This window comes from Centropristis striata, chromosome 8, assembly GCF_030273125.1.
Source record: "Centropristis striata isolate RG_2023a ecotype Rhode Island chromosome 8, C.striata_1.0, whole genome shotgun sequence".
In the NCBI taxonomy this organism is placed as follows: Eukaryota; Metazoa; Chordata; class Actinopteri; order Perciformes; family Serranidae; genus Centropristis; species Centropristis striata.
In genome coordinates, this window is record NC_081524.1 from 32,294,392 (window position 1) to 32,310,562 (window position 16,171).

A 16,171-nucleotide genomic window follows, 5' to 3' on the forward strand; every position below is an offset into this window, starting at 1 on the left:
AGACAGCAGGTGACTACAAGGTCGGAACTGACGACAAACTAAAGAGAAGCGCTTGAGTAGAGTTGTCGAGGAAACAGCAGTTTCCCATAGGATTACAAAACCTATAAATGGAACATATATCCATTAGATGCCTTAATGTTTTATGCTCTGTCACACATTGCACAATTAATACATTACATCAACTACTGCTTGCTCGTTTAAATCTACCAAAATAGTCTATCAGTCATATATTACAGTTTTTCTCAGTCGCTTTTGGTGCATTTCTCAAATCACTATTTACATTTGCACAACAGTTAATGCATTTCTCAAAACAATTAGTACAAACTGCAAAACCTAGTTGATAACCTGCAAAAGCGTGTCACTTGCTCAAAATGGATAGCTCATTCCTCAAAAGCAAGTATTCACGTCAATGAAAGTGTCAGTGACATCAAGATGAAAAGTCCTGACACCAGGTTTATGAACAAGATAGTCAAATCTCTCTGTCATGTTTGCATTACGACAGTTTACTCTGTAAATGTTTTCCAATGCAAACAAGTCAGATCTTGGTGACGCTACCTGAAAATGCTCAAGACAGCACTGTATACTATTTGCACAGCCATTTGAAAACTATAGTAAAGTTACACATTACTGTATTTAGTGAGGTAACTGATTACAAGCCACTGAACATTTATGTTTCATATTTTTACTGCATATGCTCTTTACAATTCTAATTTGTTCACAGCATTGTGCAAAAGAAAAAACCCACCCGTATTTACAACAAACAAAAAGTCCTTTTGGGTAGAGCTGTGCACAACGAAAAAAGCATTTGCAATTTGTTGAAAGGAATGAAAAACTGCTACTATGATGAGCACAAATGACTGTTGTGGAGGTTGAACTAACTGTTGTGCAAATGTTAATATTGATGTGAGAAATGCAAAAAAGCGACTGAGGAAAAAATGTAACAGCATCTAATGTCTTTATCTCACTCAGTCAATCACTAGTACATAAAGGTAAATGTGTGGGATTTTCAGATGAATTGTTAGAACAACTTCATAGAGGCTCACAGGATTTATGTTTTACTGCTAGACAACATCTGGCAAAAATTGATACAGTGCAGCAAAGCAAATGAACGTAAAAGAAGCAGCTGTTTATAACTGTTTTTATTAGGGTTGTACTGATTCTAAAGGTCTGGGCCAATACCATACTGATACTGATGACCTATAACAATTTATGAATAGCCAAAGCTGAGACCAATGTTTTTTGTGATTGTTATTTATTCTGTTTTTGTTCTTTATTCCATTTATGCCAGGCAAACAAATATCCCTTCAAAACACTGAATGGTTTACCCCTTCATTACACTGTCTTTGAAAGAAAACAAATTAAATGAAATTTATGAAACATTTATGAAAATGTTTTGCTTCAAATGCCTTTTAGCTACTTTATAACTACCTTTGTCTATATGATAACTACTAAAGATAATGTTCACATGTCTGCCTTGTGGCAGCTCGGTCTCTAGTTTCTTCTCAGCAAAGCTGTGAGCCTCAGAGCTGAATAGCTGCTCACAAGTATTTGAGTGCCATTTATGCCAGTGCTGGAGAACAGGGGTGATTATTTCTCCCAGTGTGGGAGAATCTTATTTGTGAAAATGGAGCCTTTGCAAAGAAACGTTGTACCAACTGCATCTCCCTGATTTGTGATTTTATTTGAAAATAAACCAGACATCCTCATGACACCTGCTGCACTCTTCCATCATGGCAGAGTGTCAAAGTCGTGTCAAGCCAGTGGCTTCTTCTCTGAATCAGCAGCTGGGGTATCGTAGCTACTGTTGTCACAATCCAACCACAGATAACAAAAATATGTCAGGAGCAACATTGATGCGAGACAAATTATAAACATCGGCCCACATGAGTGAATGCCATTTTATCTGCTCATGATCTGATGCCAGTCAACAAAGCCATTACCAATGTTCGGCTGATAAATCCGTACCTCCCTGGTTGTAATCACAATGTACGACAGAAAGTGGGTGTACTGTGGGCGTACGGTCATTTCTACGCAAGCCTCTGCATTTATGTCCACATGCTGGGTCGGTGAATTGTTATCAGACTATCGTATCGATGCCTGGAGCTGATAAAACTCTGGTGTTTTGTTTTTTAATGGTGACAGCCGAAGCATGTTTAGGCTACATCATTTATCAATAAAGCATCATTAAAAATGAATAAACCCTGAAAGCATGAAATTCTACAGTTTCTACGGTCGTTTGATAAATGAGGGCCCATGTGTTTACATGAATAAAACTCCAGAAGGAAGAAATGTCATAAAGCGCTTTAAAACATGACTTACAGTCTACAGCCATGTTATTCGTTCTGTGAGACTGTACTTAAAGACAGCAGTACTTTGAGTGACGACGCCGAACCATAAAAAAGCACTGTGGAAAAACATAAATGCAACAGAATAACAGAATGCATTCAACAGAATGTAATGATTTTCAAATCCTTTTCAACCTACATTCAATTAAAACAGTATTAAGACAAGATAGTTTTTGTTTAAACTGATATAATCGTATGTATATATATACTCATGATGCATTCTGATTTTATTTGTTTTATGCAGTGTCCCAACTGAAATCAGTAATGTTAATGCCAACAACAGAATGATAACATGCTCACAATGGCATGCGGATGTTTAGCAGATATGTTTTCCATGTTCACCATCTCATAATAAATCCACTTTTTCATACGTTAAACTGACTGTACGGTATAAAATGTTTTGTCACATATTTTTGTCTTGACAGATTTTCTGTCAGACTCAGTGGCCGTCTCCTGAGGAGTACAGCCAGCTGGAGGTCCAAACAAGCCTGGGGCGCACCGACATTGTCCGCTGGTTCAAGGACCACCGCTCAGCACTGAAGAATGGTGAAACTCTGGACTGGATGGAAAGTTTCCAAAACCAAAACGTTGTAGAAGAGCCAAAAGCAGGCCAGGAGCAGAATGGACAGAGTTCAGAGAAAAACCAGAGCATTGCTGTGAAAGGTGAGTTTTGGAAGAGAACTTGAAATAAAGATTTTTTTTCTTTTTTTAATATAATGTGTGATAAGTGTTTTACAATTTTGTTCGACTTTGTGATTTCTACAACTGTTGGTGCAGTGGAGGAGGCTGGTGAGAACACAGCAGCTGCTACAGAGCACTCCAAGCTGTCCGACCAAGACAAAGTCCAGTGGTTGACTGACAGATTAGCCCGCAGTGTGACGGACCTGAGCCGGACCAGACCAGACCAGACCGGCTCTAGCACTGCTGACAAAGGGAGGTGGGTGGAGAAATGGAAAGATCCTTTATGTTATATTTATTTCCTTGTGTGACATGTTCAGCTCACTGCCGTTATTTGGTGTTTTAAAGGAATATCTGAGGAGTTATTTTTAAGATTTCTTTATGAAAACAGTCTAAAAATACAGCACCGTATGGACATCACAAGTCGTGGATGCTAAATTACTCCATTTTTGTTATTTGTTGCGTCAACAAATAATAGCCTTTTTTCACAGAGCCATTCAACTCTTTGATTTTTGTTTGTAATTCCTAGAAGGAGTCTGTTTTTGTTTAAGCTTTGTGTGTGTTTCCTCTAGGTGGGTAAAGGTGACTGTGGCAGTGGGAGAGGAGAGTGAAGCAGGAGTGGAGAGACAGAGGCTGGCAACAGACACTGAAGTCCTGACCTTGGAGCAACCTGGGAGGGTCACTGGTTGATGGTAGGTTGAACTGGTGAAATATCCTTCTAAAGTATATGTATATTTAGTATATGTATTTAGCTATGTGTGGGAAGTGATGACAAACTTAGAGAAGCATCAGACATTAATATTAAGCTATTCTCATCACATACTCATTTGACCCATTATATAAAAAATATTAATTAGTGCAGTGTTGAAGACACCAATTTCTGTGACTCTGCTTGAACAAATAGATAAATAAATCATGAACTGGTCCTTTAAGATGCCACAGCTGCGGTCTCCAGCTAGGAGACCAGGAAGTTATTAGGGTGTAATTACCTCTGATTGGCCTATAAAAAAAGATGGCATGCTGGGATGGCAGGAGGATATTTGGACCCACACCATCATTAGCATCAAAGATGTAGACATACACACACACACACGCAGTGTTATTGTCACAGGAAGGCAGAGCGAAGGGTGCAAATGGCTTTACATGTCTAGTTTTAGAATGACTCTCAGGGAGTGCAGACCGCATGGCCAACGGTGCATTCACATGCTCCTTGGATGCTCTCATTTCCTGAGTTGGGAAGCTGTTTTTCCGAAAGTGTGTTGAGTTTTGAGTCGTAATGTGAGAAAACAACATGGGCATTACAAAAAACGTGCGGTTTATTGTAATTAAGCAACACATTGATGGCGGTTTTCAGTATTTGCATGATAATAATGACCAAAAAAAACAAATCAGGTGAGCCATGAAATATTAACAGGGACTTTTAGATTTTTTCTGATTATTCTGACAGCACATGAATGCAGCACCAATGTCCTATCTTGCAATGTTAATTAAATGTTTTAAAAGGGAGACTTTTTACACATTCATTAAAAATGGCTTCAAGTGTAATTTATAATAAAGGAGATTTTTTTCAACCAAAAAACTATTTTTTCTCCATTCCTTTAAAGGTCATTGTAACTGGTAATATTGTTGTGTAATACCGTACCATGAAACTGTGATGTTTTTGTTTTTATTGCATCTTGAAAATCTCATACTGTTGTTGCAATAATAATAATGTGGGAACACAGTTAATAAAACAATGAAAAGTATTTCCTTTGGTTTCAGGAGGGAGAACAGTGATTTGAATAAGGAAACTGAGCCCATGTGTTTATTTCAGTCCCTTTTTCTGTTCCAGTAAATCATCGACTGCTGAGTCACCGACCACCATGCAACGACTCAAGATGAGCGAATGTGAAACCAGTGATATGTCCGTCTGTGATGTCATCACAAGGCGACAGAAGACTTTGTAGTCCCGCTGTTAAAGCACTGACTGATGTATGGTGCAGATGCTGACATTAAGAGGAGTGCCAAAGCTGGACTTGATGCATTGTTCTTTTTTTTTTCTTTTTCTTTTTTTTTTTTAGAGAAGCACCCTTGTAAATATTTTTCTGTATTACAAAAAAAGTTTGTACAGTTTTACTGGGAGGGCAAGTTTTGTTACATTTTTTTAAAAAGTCATGACTGGTGCCCCCAAAACCTAGAATGTTTTGTTGTTGTTGTTGTTGTTTTAAGATCAAAGTGTATGATAGTGTGTTATTCTGAAAATCGGTCCTATTTTTTTGAAAATCATACCTGCGCACTACTCATTATGAGTGGTCTTTGATGGCACTTGCATATATCCCTGTGGTAGTGATAGATATTTACATGCTAGGCCACTTCATCTCCAACTGTTGGGAAACTTTCTTTTCCTCCTGCAGCGCCACCTTGACGCAGAGAATAACGCTGATGAAGGTGGAAATCAGTCAAAGGTGCTGGAGGGGCAGCGAGAAGGGGTGACAGTGTTTTGGGCGATCTAAACACATCACATGACCTAGAAATGATAAACCACAAAGAGAGGAGAGTGTCTGTGAACGCACCGTGCTGCCTTTTCTGCTCTCTTATCTGACATTTGCCACAGAAGTGGGCACAGTACAGACTGGTAACGGCAATTTTAGCCCATTATTTCTTTATTTGAAAAACTTGAAATATTCTTGACTGAACTTTTTGATGAAAAGTGCTTTATGCATGATAAAAACAGAAGCTCCTGCAGTCTGTGAAGACACCCCTTCAGTCCTTCAGTTCAAAGCTGTATTGGGTTTAGTTGATTTCTGTACAGTCAGTTCACAACTCCTGAAACAGTTCATGATTCATCTTCCAAATTCCAGAGGAATGATCAGACGTGCTGATTTTTCTAGAAAAAACACATAAAACATTGGAATATCAACAGCCAAAGCTGTCTTGAACTTGCATGTGCTTCAACAATTTTCATTTTTAACTTGTTTTCAAAAATGATTTAAAGGGATATTTGTGATTTATTGGTCAAATTGCAAGCGCTTGCAATAATTGTGCAGCAAGAAAAAAGTTGAGATGAACTGTCATTTTATCCTGGTTTGAACAGCAGGTGTAAGACTGTTTGCTGGCTGAATGTCTGTTGCTGCTGCTGATGATGCTGCTTTAGTTTCATGTTAAGATGAGTATCTGGGATACTGTACATTCAGTTGGCTAGAATGGAAAACTGCTTGCATCTTTCATTTTCTACTTTAAGTCTGCTGTAACTCAATAAATACACAACCAACTGAAAAACCGTCATGGTCTTCAGCGTGAAATGTATGCTTCAAAACCTGAGTTTGGACAAGGAACATGGAGACTGATCAAGATTGCCTCCTTTTTATGTGCACTTCAAGTTGAACAGAAGCTCGTTGTATGTATATGTTCAGAACTGTTGAGAAAAATCACCTTCTCCGGACTCCAGATAGTCTTGTCAGGTCATTTTAACTTTATCTAGGTTAGGTTGAACTTGTCAGGGTATTTTACGCATCTTTAAGGTGATCATTTTTTAAAGCCGATCTTTAATTAAACACACATGAGCAGCTTCAATTATTCCTTCTAGTTGTTAGTCAGGAGTCCATGATTGATTAGATGTTGACTATGTGAGACATGTTGGTGCAACAGAAAACACCGTACACATGACTGAATTTAGCTCCTCCAGGCTGCATGTAGTCAGAGGTTGCTCAAATGTTTGTGTGGCAGTTTTTTTTTTTATTCGTATGTAGGATGTTTGTTTTGGCTGCCGTTTCGACGCCTGGCAGAAGTTAAATCAACAAATTAACTTGCTTGACAGGTAGGTATGCATGATGCAAAGTATTAAATTCAGGATGTGTGTGCATCAGTTCCTCTACAACCTGTTAGCCATGCACAGGTTTGTAGAACCCTTTAAATGTATCTTCTAAGCATAATTTCAGCTTTATGTGCACATGGTTCAAATGCAGTTAAGGCAAGACACTAGAGACAAAAATTATTCAAATGCACAGATCGATCTTGGGCTATTTTGCTTCCATAACATGTCTTTTAGAATAGTAATGAAAAAATTCAAAATACACAATTAGGTGTTTCTTTTACGACTATAGACTTTGTCTATTTGGGTTTTTGTTTTTTTACCCCGTTTACCTGTAATGTATAGAATTTTACAACACGTTTTCTCAAAATTAGTGTTTTCTCATAGTCTGAGCCAGAAATCTCCACTTTATTAGATCTTTCATACACCAAACTCTCCGGTTTTATTCCCATCTATATTCAGTTTGTTTCTATATCATAGCCTGATCGAACATTTTATTCCTAAAAACATAGCAATTTTTTAAAACATTTTTTTATGGCTGTTGATAATTTTCTGATTAAGGGGCGTGATGTAAAAAATTTGAGTAACTATTTCTGTTCTGCAAATTGGCACATACTTAATAATGCATCATTTGCATATTTAAACAATTTCAGAAATACAAAAACTTAATTTATGCAATCAACTGCAGAAATGTCAATGTTATTTTAAAAAAAATCCTATTTATCTAGTGTCCTGCCTTAACATAACATAAAAACAATTATAATCACCTAGTTTGATAATAACCAATTTTTAAAGCACAGCTGAATCCCCTGACTTGGGAGAAGAAAGAAGTGTTCAGGAAACGTGAATAGTACAATAATTACACTCTCAGACTCGCTCATCCTTTCAATAAACAACTGTTATATTTACAAAACAAAAAGCAGAATCCCATCTTTACCTCATTCAGGTTAAGATCAGATCTTAAGACAGGAAGGTCAGGTCTGTGCCACATAGGCTTAAAAAACATTTTACAACCATGTAAAATCAGACCTGGAAACAGTGCTCTCTAAATAGCTTCACCCATGTTCCGCTGAGAGCACCCTCCCAGTGCGTTGGTAATTACAATGTAATCTGATATGGCATCACAGAGAGAGAGGGAGGGAGGGAGAGGACAGGAACACAAGAGTCAGAATCAACAGTGTGCTGGTGTGCAGCTGCAACGTCTCTCGTCTCAACAGTCCAATGTTGAAGAAGAAGACAAAGAGAGAAAAAGAAACAGGAGGGGGAGATCAAGAATTAACACATAAAAAAACAATTTATTCATATTTCCTTCTATCTGCTTCACATTGACACATCCGCAGTAGGAGTAATAGTGGGCTGGCTTGACTTGGTGAGCATGTGGCCAGAGTCTGAGTCCTGCTGTGCGGTCTTGGTTAAAATGCGTGCTTTCTCAAATTTCACCCTCTTGTATCCTTAAAAACTAAACATGACTGAATTAAATTTAAGTCAAGGTCAGCGAAGAGATGAGAAAAAGCAAGCACTTTAACCTGAAACATCGACACCATTTGTTTCTGAGAGCTGTTCTCTCCACTCATTCACCCCCCAGGCGGAAGCCCTGGCCCCAGTTGTGACGTCCTCTCGCACCTGCACCTGCACCTGCTCCTCCGCCGCCTCCTCCTCCTCCTCCCGCCTGCTCCTGGGCAGCTGGTCTCCTGATGGGAGGGATTCCAAAGCCGGACACCCCTGGCCTCCTGTTGGGGAAATACCGATACCTGGAGAGAGGAGGAGAAGGATGTGCAAAGGGATGAGAGGGGAGGCGTTTAAATACAATCAGACACTGGCATATTTTAAATTTTAAGTTAACACTTTACATGTGACCAAGCAACAATACTCATTTATTCTATTTTAATTAAAGGACAACTGTAAAAAAAAAAAAACTGGCAAAACTGGCAATCCACAGCTCCAAAACAAAAAACAAATTACAGTCAATTTAGTAAACAACACAAGCAGTCATAAAATAAACCTGTTCATGGCGCAGCTGGATGACCTCCTGAGCATTTCTTATGTCCTCTTTATACATCTGTTGGTTTGTTACTAACAGATATAGGTTTTTCATGTCTGCTGCAATTGGTCTGACTTGAGTCTCTGGTTAGGAAATCACTGTGTGACTAAAATGGTTTGTTCTCTTAGACTTACTATTATATCTTAACCCTCTGCACCCCACTGTGAAACCAAAGTCTTCTTTAAAAGAAAACATCGTAGAAAAAAACTCTAAAAACAGGCATTATTGTCGGTATTAGATCTTTCCACCAGTCCTTGAACGCATCATATGTTATGAACGTTTTCTTTAGATAAAGTAACCAAAGTGAAGCTTAAAATTGTGATATTTCAATCAATATAATTTTATTCTACATGTCTCATTTAAAATGTCAAAAAAAAAAAAAAATCCTGGTTGCACCGAGGAGCAACTAGGATGTTTTTTGTCATGACTGATTTTGCTGAGATGAACGGTCACATGCCAAATATTCACTGAAAATCAGACAGAACTGCAGGCTGTTTACACAGAGCAGAGAGGAGAGTCAGAGAGGTTGCATGTAGAGGTAAAAATGCAAATAGTCTAATATGTATATTGATTTCTAAATTGGAAAATGTTTAAATAAATTACATTTTATTCTAGTTTTTAAAAAATACTTCAGAGAAATTCGACTTGTATTCTTTTCTTTTTCAATGATTTATGTCATAATAATAATGTTGAGTCACCCCAACTTCTAGCCATGACTGTGCTAATTCCATAGAGCTGCAGGGCTTGCATATTGCAGTGAAATACAAGGCCACAGTGAGTAAAACGTAAAAAGAGCAAAAAACACCCTGAAACAGCTTGGGTTTCAGAGGGTTAAATACAGAAGTGAAAACAAGGGATGCAAATCAATGCTCATTTCTATGCAAAGTACAGATAGCTGAACCATGAACATTTCCAAAAGTTTGGGTTTCTGTCTTCCAAACTAACACAGCCAAGCTCTAGATAGCTAAAAAAAAAACTTACAAGATCTCTGGTGTGGAGAGGAAGGAGCGCCCTCCCAGGTCTATGGGGTATTTGTACACGAGGAAGAAGTAGAGGTGACCCACCAGGTTTCCTGTAAGTTCATCCATGAACCTGCACAATAGCAGCAAAGAGAATAAGATGACTCAAACCTCACAGAAATAACATGCATACATTCAGTTAACTCTGGCTGTTTATCAGGATAGAATAAAGAACTATATACCATTCCTTATTCACTTAAAGAAAGACCTTTATAGTGCAGTTTTTAATAATACTCTGAAACAGTGTCTTTGATCCAACTAACTTGGAGAATTAACTTACGAGCCCCCAATGATGAAGTTGAAGACCATAATGACCCAAGGTAGATAATGTGCCTAGAAAAAAGAGCAACAGGAAATATATTAGAATTAGTCCCACATTCAGGAAGTAAATATTACATAAAATAAAGATGACATGGTGCCAGTCCATATCATAAAAACACTGAAACATGAGTTAGCTTTAATAAGACTGTTTGACTGTTGTGTACTGGATCAATTAATTGTATATGTAAGTGATGTAATGAGTGTTAAATCACGTGGTACCTTAAATCGTGTTCCGAACCAGAAGGAGACAATCGTGTCTTTGTTGAGTTGAGCCCAGACGTAGAGCACAGACATGATCAGTGGGATCATCAGTAACTGAAACGGAAACATACACAACAGACATCAACAAGACAGCTGTAGCTTTTTCATTCATTTCATCATTTTTTAAAGTTTGGATCACATCACATCGAGCGCAATGTCATCTTCAGGTGTGGTTTAAGGGCTGCCTGGTTTGATGTGAGTAACGTAAATGTTCTTTGTGTTGTAAATGCTGAAAATGTATGTACAAGACATTTACGATGCAGCGTTGACACATCATGTAAGACCATAGACAGGTGGCGTTTTTTCTCACTTTTCTCAGGTCGTCTGTTTATTTGAAAATGATTGAAACTTCTACTTAATATACCATGGCTCAGAGATATTTATCAGCTTACTTTAATTACAGTGCATTTATAAAGCACAATTGTTGATTGGAATACTGTACAAATGCAACTGAAAAAACATGAGCTTGAATTCAAAGTATGAAATAAGTGTGTATGTGGTCTGTGTGAAATTGTGCATTTGGTACATGCAGAGCAAACTGATAGTGTCACATTTATAATGCGGCAGTATGGGAGAATTTACAGGGAGAAACCTTTAAGAAAACAATCTTTCAGTCAGATCAAACTTTTCCTTTAAGTAAGCCTAGTTTATATGCTTACCTTCCATTATGTGACACTTCTAAGATCTCAAATAATAATTGCAAACAACTTCCGTGTGTTTTATACACACTATACAGCACAAAATTGAATGCTGTGGTATAAATACAGAGAGAGGGGGATTCTTACCCGCATGTTCATCAGCAGCCCGATTATCTATAGCTGGAGTCAAGGACAACAACCTCCTGGCTCAATACAATCACAGCTGGAGCCTTAAGATTAGAGCAGCTGGTGACGGGAAGGTTGCCAGGTCAAATCCCCACATCACTGACTGTCAACCACCACTTCTGCCTCTTCCCTACCTGACTTTTTTTTGGTGTTTTTTTTTTTACACACATTCCCACAGTGCGCATGTGGTAACAAAAACCTAACACTTGCTTTAGATCAAGTTTAAGGGGGACAAGTTTGGTCCGAATTGGTCTCAAAAACGAGATGTCTGTGAAAAGCCAGACAAGCTGACAATCAGAGCTGAACTCCTGACAAAAACGACAGTGTCGAGATATGGGCCGGGCTGTACTGCTTGTGCTGCATGTGACCTAGATTAGGTTTCTCTGCTCTGCAGGGGTAGACTGACACTGGGCCACTGGCACAGAGCCACCCTGACATGGCACAGTGCTGCAGAGAGAGAGGGAGAGGGAGAGGGGGGTACAGAGAAGACAGATGAGGGAGAAATGCAGAGGGGCAAAGAAGGCAGCACAGAGCTCGGATCAATGGTGGAGGTGCAGGAAACGGCCTCAGCTGCTGATATGGTAGATTGCAGTTCAAACAGGAGGTTTTTAAAGGGTTTGGTGACACCAGTCAAAGGATACAACAATGCAGAGCCAGTTGAATATAAGCATGAAGACATAATCTGCAGGTCTGCCATCAAACACTCCTGGAAAACAATACAGAGAAAAAAAGATCAGCGTGACAAAAACAGCATTCTGTGTGTGTGTGTGTGTGTGTGTGTGTGTGTGTGTGTGTGTGTGTGTGTGTGTGTGTGTGTGTGCGTGGTCAGGAGTCTCACCTGTCTCCAGCCGACTGGAATAGTGGTAGAGGAAATACAAGTTTACCATGTACAGAAACCCAGTAGAAGGGGTTATTGGGAAAAACAAGGTGGCAGTCACTGGTCTCCAGAGCTGAAACAAACACAAGAGTCATTAGTATAGGAATGTAATAAGACATCAGCATAGCTGTGTTTGTGCAAAATGCCAGACTTTGAAGGCTGTGCTTGTACTACACATGTAGTCTCATGTGGATTGGAAATGATAACTTCTAAGCACTGAAAAAGTGGCAGCAGACAGCTGGTGTTTCTCCGCAGAGCCTGTTAGATTCAAGGATTTTGTTTGATGGTAACAGATACAGATCAATCCAGCATTTAATAGGTGGCTGGAGGATCTCCTGTTTTAAAAGTACTATTAATCAAGAGACATAATTACAACATACAATACTGAAGTGGCACAAATTTTAACTACACAAAGGCTGTAACTAGATATTCTGTAACAACAGTATGTTATTTACTCATTTAAAAAAAAAAAAAAAGTATTATTCATTTTACTTATATTAGAGCAGATATTAAGCTGATTAATCATTGGAATCATCAATCATAGGAATTGTCAATACTTGACTAATGTTTTCAGCCGTTAAATGAAACACAAATTTAAAAAAAAAACATCTGGTAAAATCTGAGGATTTATTTCTTCAGTTAAAATTCAGTTTCACACAAAAAAGGATTAATTAATTAAAGGCTTACTGTGCAGGAATTGTCACTTGTCTGTAAACACAGCATTCAAACTTTGCCCCTCCTCCCAAGCTCAACGAAAGTAAAAGGAAACGCCATATTCACTCTCTTGTTGGAAAAAGCTTTGTCCAATTGGCATTTCGCTTTGCTATATTAGTTGGGTTTTTTTTGCACTCTGCTATTTTCATAGCTTTGTTCCCTAAGGTTGACATCCTGAAACATTTTGAAAACAGCAAAATGAAAAAAGAAGACATGTGGATACATCTTCAGCTTTATAACATTTGAATTTGGAAAAACCTCCACTCATTAGTCTAAAAAAATGGACCTCTGTGTCATCCAGCAACCCTTTGAAGCTATGCAAGACATCATATTAGTTGCAGTTATACTAACTGAATTGGCTTTCAAACAGAACAGTGTCCTCTTTCATTTACCACCAGAGAGATGGCAATACTTGCCAGATATTGAAAATGTACGGTGGCGGAATCTTCAAGGGTATAATATTCTATATTAAGGAACTTATAATATTGGACAGACTGAGTTGCCATTTAGCAATAATGAATTGAATCATGTTTTCATCTCTTAAGATGAATAACCCATATTATACATTGAGATTCAATTTCTTATTCAGTTGCCATGCAACAAAACAATTATTTGTAAATACAGTAATATAATAATATGCTGTTCAGATGCAGCACTGTCTGAGTTTCACTGAAATATCAGTAACCTTTTGTAACCGTCACACCAGCTTGTTCTGGCTGGTTAAAACAGTACACAGTCATAACACTACAGTGTGATGATTGCTCAAATAATGAATGGTTGGAAGAAGTGTTCAAACCCTTTACTTAAGTAAGAGTAGCAATACCACAGCCCATAATTAGACTTATACATGTAAAACACCTTAGGTAAGTCACAATTCTTACCTTAGGAAAAAAAGAAAAATAGATTAGTATCAGAAGCAAGGCAGTAATTCTGCTTTTATGGTCATAAGTGGCACATGTGAGTTATATTTAATGGCTTACTGTTACTGGGTAATAAAAAAAATTGTATTCCTTAAAGCAAACAGTAAAACTGAATTAAGTGGAGTAAAAAAGGTAGAAATTTGTATGGTGCTTAGGTGCAGTACTTAAGTGAATGGGCTTAGTGAAGCCAATTTGCCTGATGTAGGTCTTTCAAGATACATATTCACATCCCGCCTCCTAACCTCGTATGAACTACAACAGCAGCTGAAAGCTAATTGCTTTAATTCAACAAAATACCGAACGTTACCATATCCTGAAAATTAAATACACACTGAAAAAAAACTGGAGTGACATTTACTTTAAAAAAGCTAGGCAAGTTTTTCCACACAGAAAGTGTTTGTAATCTTTATTCAGGCTGTTTCTAAGTAATATTTAATAGAACCACTTATTTTTTTGTGAAAATACACAAGTAAATTGCAGATTCACTGATGTCCCTCAATTACATTTTACTTGGAAATATCAACTAATTAAGCCAATGAACTGGTTTAGTGAATATTACTTGGAACGAATGATTCAATGTACATACAAAACTGAGGACACATAATAACAATCACTAAATAATGCACTACATGAAAAACTGCTATTTTAAAGTAAAAGCAGTGCACTGAATTCATATTGTAGAACTTATATAGATGATTGAAATAATAATTACAGGGCCAAAAAAAAAAATTAAGTAGCATTTTGACAGCACCCGGAAGTCATCAGCTCCTGCGTTGCGCCATCTCATTGGTTAATCATAATCCGGAAGTCATCACCTCCTGCGTCGCGCCATCTCATTGGTTAATCATACAGCAGGCCTGCTCACATAGCCTTGCTAGCCACTTGCTAACTAACCGACCAGATACAAAACACATCAACTACACCATTTATCAGCGACTACAACATACAGGTGAACAGAGAGACAATAAACTTACATGAAATCTGGTCATGAACAGCTCCGGAAACAGCATAAAAGTCCTGAAATCAACCAATCCTAGTTTTCCAATGAGGGGAACAGCAACCGAGGCAGCAAGCCAGGAGCGGGTGATTAAAGGGATGCTTGAGAACCAGTCCCCAAATTCTGCCATCTTCCCTTATGATTATTGCCGATTTATAACCATGAAGCAAGAGTTCCTATTTTAAAATGAACCAAATTTCCCCCCCCAAACCGCAACTCCTCGCTGTTTTATGTCAGAAGTGCTCCACTGCTAACTTTACATGACGTGGCTAATCAGGGAGCTAGCTTTACATGTGATAAAGTTCCTGAGATCAGAGCAGAGACATCCGGTTCAGCTTTTCAAAGTAATACTAAACGTACTCCTACGATTACAACCACCACCACCCCTACTACCACTACTACTACTACTACCAATAATAATAATAATGATATATATAATGATAACTGACAAACTAAATATACTCCTACTACTCCTACTACTAAATTGTGTTTTTTTTGTTTGCTTGTCGCTGAGAATACCTTTTATGATGTAATACATTCATGGGATACACTCAGCACTGACCAAGTTTAGAGAAATGTTACAAATTGTTCCTTCATGCCGTGTAAATGAATTGTGCTAAAATGTAATTTAGGCAGTAAACACTAATAACTCTTTACATCGTATTAAGTTGTGAGCTTGTAATTATTTTTATTTCTTATAGGAAGATTGTTTTTTTTTTTAAATAATGCTCTTAGTTTGAAGGAATAATGATAGAACAGGATGTATTTTTGTTATCTCATCACATCATCTTTGTTTTTGCTTTGTCTTATTGTAGTACTTCCTGTGAAATTTGCAAAAACTTTCAGTTGACCAATCCAGAGGCAGGCAGCAGCAGAATGAGGCGTGCCAGAGCAACAGTTCACTTGTCCTGCAGAAGCCACCTGTGGAGGAGACTGAGATGAATGCAAATCTGAAGAAGCAGATGATTTACTGAGAAACAATACTGATGCAACGTTTCATAAAAAGTCGTGTTGTCACTTCACAACTCAGATATTCGGTCTTAGGTCTTAGGTGTCAGGTGCATTGAATAAAGAGATGTGAAACAGTTGTTCAGCCCATTTCACATTTTCTTTTGTCATTTAGATATTGTTTTATTTTTTTCTACACTTTTTACAATGCAATATGCTCAGTGAAAGAAGGTGATTCTTATCATTATTCTATAATCATAATTATGTTATACTGGCATGTTGGTCATTCATCTGGCTAATTTCCCTTTTTAGCAGTCACACATCATACACTCTTTGATAATAATTCACTGGCTGCTTCAGCACAATTTAGTGTACTGTAATTTCTGCTGACTGTGGGACTCCTGAAAGCTACAGTTTAGCCTACTGCTTTGTGACC

The 16,171-nt window shown here is 37.9% G+C and overlaps 2 protein-coding genes across 4 annotated transcripts in view; one reads left to right on the forward strand and one right to left on the reverse strand.

Annotated features, from left to right (window-relative positions):
- LOC131975936 (zinc fingers and homeoboxes protein 2-like) overlaps positions 1–6,285 on the forward strand; it is a 29,996-nt gene extending 23,711 nt beyond the window's left edge. For 2 of the 3 annotated variants that reach the window (XM_059338769.1, XM_059338770.1), the window contains exons 10-13: positions 2,771–3,007; positions 3,113–3,282; positions 3,596–3,715; positions 4,855–6,285. In XM_059338769.1, coding sequence (XP_059194752.1) covers positions 2,771–3,007; positions 3,113–3,282; positions 3,596–3,713 — 525 coding nt within the window. In that variant the 3' untranslated portion in view covers positions 3,714–3,715; positions 4,855–6,285. Of the gene's footprint in view, positions 1–2,770; positions 3,009–3,112; positions 3,283–3,595; positions 3,716–4,854 lie in introns of all 3 variants that reach the window. The other variant, XM_059338772.1, reaches the window with a different exon arrangement.
- Positions 6,286–7,692: 1,407 nt separating this feature from the next.
- Positions 7,693–15,094, reverse strand: derl1 (derlin 1). Its single transcript, XM_059338773.1, has 8 exons — positions 14,765–15,094; positions 12,118–12,229; positions 11,921–11,985; positions 11,241–11,267; positions 10,414–10,509; positions 10,154–10,206; positions 9,836–9,946; positions 7,693–8,564 (listed from the first exon to the last, which is right to left on the reverse strand). Exons 1-8 carry the CDS (start codon positions 14,915–14,917, stop codon positions 8,384–8,386), a joined length of 798 nt encoding a protein of 265 aa, XP_059194756.1. The 5' UTR covers positions 14,918–15,094; the 3' UTR covers positions 7,693–8,383.
- Between the last annotated feature and the right edge of the window lie 1,077 nt (positions 15,095–16,171).